Source organism: Oryzias melastigma, linkage group LG21 (assembly GCF_002922805.2).
Source record: "Oryzias melastigma strain HK-1 linkage group LG21, ASM292280v2, whole genome shotgun sequence".
In the NCBI taxonomy this organism is placed as follows: domain Eukaryota; kingdom Metazoa; phylum Chordata; class Actinopteri; order Beloniformes; family Adrianichthyidae; genus Oryzias; species Oryzias melastigma.
Window position 1 is genome coordinate 14296287 of NC_050532.1, and position 6646 is coordinate 14302932.

The 6646-nt window shown below is 41.3% G+C and overlaps 1 protein-coding gene across 1 annotated transcript in view; it reads left to right on the top strand.

The window, feature by feature from the left end:
- LOC112137937 (melanophilin) overlaps positions 1–6640 on the top strand; it is a 35358-nt gene extending 28718 nt beyond the window's left edge. Inside the window, exons 11-15 of the mRNA XM_024260448.2 lie at positions 500–790; positions 2918–3067; positions 3151–3219; positions 3454–3502; positions 6331–6640. Of these exons, the coding sequence (XP_024116216.1) occupies positions 500–790; positions 2918–3067; positions 3151–3219; positions 3454–3502; positions 6331–6380 (609 nt within the window). The 3' untranslated portion in view covers positions 6381–6640. The remainder of the gene's footprint in view (positions 1–499; positions 791–2917; positions 3068–3150; positions 3220–3453; positions 3503–6330) is intronic.
- Positions 6641–6646: the final 6 nt, after the last annotated feature.

The following is a 6646-nucleotide window of genomic DNA, read 5'->3' on the forward strand; positions in this document are numbered from 1 at the left end:
GAACATCTGGCAACAAACTGCACGCCTGCTAGAGTGCTGCGAATGACCGATATTTTATGATTTTTTACATCTTTGCAATGACAAATGAGTAGCGATGAACGCCCTGCACACCTGGGAGAGTAGATCTTCCTTATTGAAATTGCGCCAAAGCTTCACTTGAAACATGGGCTCCTTGCTGTGAGACAAGAGACCAGGTGACATGGGCTAGTAGGAGTAGCCCAGGTCACAGGTGCTCGCCTGCAAGCACAACCTCAGGTCTGGCTCCCTAGTGAGGCCCTGGAGACCTCAATCCAGGTGAAGTAGCAGAATATTTGCTTGTACTTGAGCCTCTGTTTGTCTGGTCCGTCTCCCAGGACCTGTCTGCTATGAGAGACTCTACCAGGGGTTAAAAGCCCCAAACATCTTAGCTCCTGGGGTCACTCAAGCTCTGAAACCCCTCTGCCACGTTAAGGTGGCGGTTCACGGAGTGTTTGACATTATTTCTGCTCTGTTCTTATAGGAAAACCAGCAACCAACTCCCCCCCGTGCATCTCCTCCTCTTCAGCTGGAGGATGTGGATTCAGAGGAGCAGCAGCTCAGACAGAAGCTTCACCAGATGACAAACAACATCAGTGATCATAGCCTCACATCTGATGATGAAGAGTCCTTTAGGCCACTCTCTCCGCCAGAGATGCCAGCATGGAGAAGCCCACAAGGAGATGGCAAGCCATCCAGAACACCAACCAGACCCTCATCCAGAACCAGCACTGTCAACTCCAAACCTGAGGAGGAGCAAACAGCAGCTCAGAAGGTAGAGGCTCCTGCAGCAGAAGAACTCCTGCGATGAGCAGGAATTAGACGGCCATGATTTGGTCATTGTTATGCAGAACTGAAAACGCATCAACTGTGAGCATCTGGTCTGCTACTTAGTCTGCCCTTATCCTCCCCCTTCAGACCCATAAATTAGCCCACTGCTTATTGGGTATGAAACTGAGTGTGTTTTGTTGTAATGGGTTCCAGCTACCCTGTGACCCCAAAAGAGAATCAGCAGGTTTGGACAATGAAACCCACAAATACCAACAGATTATGCTATAGGCTCATTCCTATCTTACAGTAATTTTGAAGATGACATCTCTTATAAATAAAAATTTGGATTTTGTAAAAAAAATGTCTTCATGTATGGCACAGACTGAACTATCGGACACAATCCATACAGCCTTAGATAATAATGAATATGTCATAGGTGTGTTTCTGGATCTTTCCAAGGCTTTCAATACCATCAGCCACAAGATATTTCTCTCTAAACTGCTGGAGTATGGATTCAGAGATAATGGCTGGTTGTCCAAGAATTTGTTAATCAGAAAGTAATATGTCTCCTTAAATAATGTGGAATAACCATGATCAGGGCTGCACGTTGGTGCAGTGGTTAGCCCTCTTGCCTCACAGCAAAAAGGCCCCGGTTCAAATCCCAGCTGGGGGTTCAGACCAAACGGTCTGAAGATCTGGTTCTGTTCAATCCATCGAGGAAGGGTGGATGATCCGTTACCGGCTGAATACTTCAGGAAGGCCTTGAGGCAGGATCTTCAGCCAGGTGTGGAAGCGATGGAGGTTTCTCACAGGAAACCTGCTGGTTCTCCTCAGTTCAGTCTCTTAGCTTCTGGGGTGGTAGAGCGATTTCTTTATTCCGGGTTGTGACCAAATCTAATAAGTTACAAAGCTGGCCGGACAATGAAACTTATCAATTGTTTGCGTGTGAAAGCATCAAAAGTTGCAAAAATGTTGGAGTCAGTCTATGAAATTAGCTGGAGACAAGAATGCTGGAACAAAAAGGAGGTTGAACGAAAATTAATCTTAAACTTAAAACTTGAAGAATTTAGAAATAAAGAGAATTTTGTTTCTTCTCAAAAACTGCAAATAAAATACAAATCTCTGAAGAGAGTGGAAGTTCTGAAGAAAAGGTAAGATCTGAAAATCTTGAGAAAATGTAAATCTTGGAAATCTTCTCTGAATCTCTTTAATCCATCGTAATCTAATTGTGTGAGTGCTCCTTGGCTTGTGTGCCAGGTTTTGAACCCTAGAGGCCGGACCAGGTTCAGTCAGTGGGGAGTTGAGGTGTTTTACGATTGGAGGCGATTTGCATGCACCAATGAACTCTGGATATGCAAATATCCGGGGATGTGACTTCATCCTGGTTCGTGAGTGTGTTTTTCCTGTTACTGGATTAAAAACAAACAAAGTTTGGACAAACCTATACATGTATAAGAATCCTATATGTGGCAAAATAAAACACATCTTAATTTACATAACGCAGAAATTCAATTCTCCAAGCTTTGATGATTACAAATGATAATTTCATGGATTTGAACCTCAACGGAGTGAGGAACTTTTCTTCTGTTAGGAATAAAAGTTTGATTCTACACACTTGATAACAGTAAATGACTTGTGGAGCTGTGAAGAGATGTTTATGTTAGATCCAACTCACAAAAGTTCTGCGTGTCTTCAAAATGTGATACGAGGTTACATAGAGTTTACACCAAAGAACTTGCTGGTCGTAAATTCCTGCAGGCTCAACAGGGGGTTGTAGATCTGTTGGGCCCAGAAATGGAGGTTTGTTTTACAAGTGTCCTCCAGAGATGAACCAGAGGTTGAAATTCATGTTAGCAAGGGTTGTGGCCGGAGTTAACAAAAGTTTAATGGTTTTAAATCCAAGATGCGGGCCAAGGGTTTATGGCCCAGAAAGCTGATTCGCTTTGGTGACCCCAAACAGGATACACGGAAAGATGAATGAAAACAACAACAAGAGTTCCCACTATAGTCGGTGATGGTTATTAAGGAGAGAATTTGTAATTGGTGCTTTATGTTATAAACATTGCTGACCCCTGGTTTGAACCCATAAGTTACAAAATGTATGAAACTCTGTCCTAATGTGCTTTCACAGATCTGCTATCCTACAGACAGCGATGAAAAGAAAGAGCTCCCCCTGCAGGAGATGTTGGTGTCCAGCTTCAAGGGCTCCACAGCTCTGCTGGTGGAGCTGGAGGACAAAGTGGCTCAGGCTGCCGCAAGTGTCCAAAGTGCCGAGACTGAGGTGAGTAGAACGGCAGCCTTCAGTGAAACGAGACAGTTCTTCTTTTCACTTGAGTCCAAATCAGGTTTTTCTTCTATCCCAAGGTTTCTTCCATCGAGAACCGGATTGCTGCCCTGAATGCTACAGGCGTGCCTGTAGAGAAACGAAAGAGGGTGAGCACCTGTTTTAGAGTCAGAGCAGCTGGAGCTTATCTGAAACCTTTTTATAAAAAGCTGGTTATTTAGCAAGGCTAACCAGTCACTCAGCATATCTGCAGAATTCTTTTCAATCTGGTTCTTATGTCTATGAGTTCTGTGTTAAATGTTTCCTTGTAACCACGGATATTCCTGGAGGTTAATGGCTTTTCTTGCTACCTCTACTTTCGTCGCCTGATATGTTCCATGCAGTCAGCAGTCCCGGTCCCGGCGAGACGACTCTCTCACAACTTCCCAACAAGTAAGGGCCGGTTTACTTGAAACTTGATATTTTTTTTTTTTAGAAAAAACAAATAAGTCACAATCTAAACCCGGTTAGACTGTCTTTGTACAGCCCCTGCTCAGCTTCAGTTGAACAGCCTCTGTGGCTCTCAGATACTCGTCTTAATGCAGAATGTGAAAGATGAAGGTTTGAGCGTGAATTTTTAAACTCATTTATTTTTTTTATCGGTATCAGAGTTGAAAACCATCTAAATGACAAAAGCTCATTCAGCTTACATCTCAGCATCAACCGCCCCCACCCAGCTTTTCTTTTAGAGGAAGTCTTCTGCTAAGGACAAAAAGGTTCAGCTAGGTCCACGTGTCAAAGTCAAGGCCCGGGGGCCGGATCCGGCCCTCCAGATCACTTCATTGTTATTAATGGCCCGATGTTATCTTGCACTCATTTCTAACTTGTAGAATTTTGACAAAATATATTTTAGGAAAAGTAAAAGTATAAGTTATTTAAGGTTTAAGTTGATTTATTCAGGAATAATATTCTTGCCTTTTTATTATTCATAATTATGTTTAAAAGTTACAGTTTTAATGATTTAAGAATTGGCATTTTTGTTAGCTTTTTGTACTTTTTTGGCATTTACTAAGATTTTTAAGACTAATTTGGAGTTTAGCTAATATTTCAGCTACTTACTAACTGTTTTTTAATAATTTTGGCTTTTTTTCGGTTTTTAAGGCTATTAGAAAGTTTAGCTATTTTTTTTTTTCAGTTACATGCTAGCTGTTTTGGCTAACCTAGGTTTTTTTAAAAAGTTTTTTAGACTAATTTGGCTTTTAGCTAATATTTTATCTGGCTATCAGCTTCAGTGTTTTTAACTATCAATTTCAGCATCTTCAGTGGCCAAATTCAGCTTACAGCATTCACACTAGCATTATTGCAGGTAATTTTATACATCTAGTTCATAAATGTGTTAAAAAGTTACGTTTTAAACTTTTTAAAAATGTAGTTTTAGGGTGCTTAATCAATATTTATCCTTTTTGGGCCGTGACCTAAGGTACGGTTTGGATTTTGGCGCCCTGCGCGATTGAATTTGATACCCCTAAGCCAGGCCCTCCACACTCTAAGGGACCCCACAACACCGGCCTGCCTTCACCATGCTGCTTCCTCCACTATACTGCAGGGTTCTGGTTCTCATTAACATCTGGCCCTTTTTACATTGCACAAGCTACATACATTTATTTTTTTTATTTTTTTTTAACAATACTTTATTAGATTTTGACAATAACAAAACAATGAACAATGAACAAATCAACACAGCATCAATTCAGTCCAAGTACACAAGTTGTAATAATAGGAAAAAGAAAATAATAATAGTAATAATAATAAGTAGTGCACATGGACTTGCATGTCAGCACGTATTTTATCTTATCCAAACTGCTTTCCCATCTCCTCACCGAGTTCTTGAGAAGACAAAGGAGGAGTGTCCCTTTTCAGTAGATTGAGAAGGTCATCAGGTAAATAATTAAGAAGGGGTTGCCCAATTCGGAAGAAATCATCATCATTCCCCTTCAGGGAGGCACTAAGATGTTCCATGGGAAGAACTTGGAAAGTCTCTTTGTACCATTGAGTAACTGTGGGAGGCTTCTCCTTTATCCACTGCAGAAGAACACATCGTCTTGCCAGAAGCAAGAGTTTTTTCAATAAAATCAGCTCTGTAGCGGTTACACGTAGCTGCTTTGGAGGTATATTCAGAAGGAACAAGACTGGGTCCAGTTTTACTGTGTTAAGTAGTATTGAACTAAGTTCTTTTGTAACATTTCTCCAGAATTTAGATATTAATGGACATGACCAGAAACAGTGATAATAGGTTCCTGACTCCTTTTTACATTTGATACATATGTCCGAGACCTGGGGGTTGATCTTGTTCAGAGGGTGAGGGGTACACTGTAGTCTGTGTAGTGTCCTGTACTGGTTTTCTCTCAGCCTGTTGCATAAAAATAATTTATTTATGGATTCAAAAGCATTCCACCATTGCCCATCATCCAAATCAGTCCCAAGATCTTTTTCAAAAACAGTGCTTTAGCTCTGGAGTCGTTGAAACTGTCACATAAGAGCACCTTTCCATAAAAAAGAGAAATGAACTTTTTGTTAACAGTCAACAAGCTAAAGTCCAACAGGAAGCCTTCAATCTGATTTTTAATTGGTCGATCCAGAAACATTTATTTTTACTTGGAAAAATACACAGAATTTATTAAATCCACAAATTTGTTACCCACTCACTTCCTGATGAGATTTAAATGGTAAATGGCGTATACTTGTATAGCGCCTTCTACCCTCCTTCGAGGGCCCAAAGCGCTTCACAGTCACAGACCCATTCACCCATTCATACACTGGTGGTGGCTCCACTGCCGAACACTGGCGCCAACCTCCCACCAGAGGCAATTCGGGGTTCAGTGTCTTGCCCAAGGACACTTCGACACATGGGCGAGCAAGGCGGGAGTAGAACCCGCTCACTTCTGATCAGGAGTCGACCGCCCTACCGCTGCACCACAGCCGATTGATTGATTCATCAGCTCTCCCTTATTAAATGAAGAAGGTTGAACTCTGTAATCACAGTTCTGATATGTATGCTGTCCAGAATGCTAATGCCAAAGAAGCATGAACGACATTCTCCCTGGGGAAATTGATAACAGTTTGATAGGATGTGTTGGTTTGGTTTGTCGTGGTTTTTGTTTTCATTAAATCCTAAAACTATACCTTTTCAAGTTAGTCCTAAACCCAGTCTAAGAAAAGATTTTAAGATGACTACTCCTCTTCTAGCCAATAAGCTCTTGCTTTTATGTGTCTCTCTACAGAAAGCGGTAATGACGCCGGGCTCATGAGGAGAAGGCTGAGTGTCATGTGACTCAGGACCACCAATCACATCATCCTTGCAGTCTGAGCTCCAGAGCTCAAGGTTTTCTTTACAGGGGGACATTTCTGATATCTAATACTTTGTGTGAACTTCACATAAAAAAGTTCTACATAGGGTTGGGCAATATGTTATTTTTATATCTCAGTTTTTTTATATACAGTGGTGGACAAAAGTGTTAGTACCCCTCAGTTAAAGAAGGACATAGGTTCATAAATGTTTTTACGGTATTGGGCCCTCTTATTTATCTAATATGATTT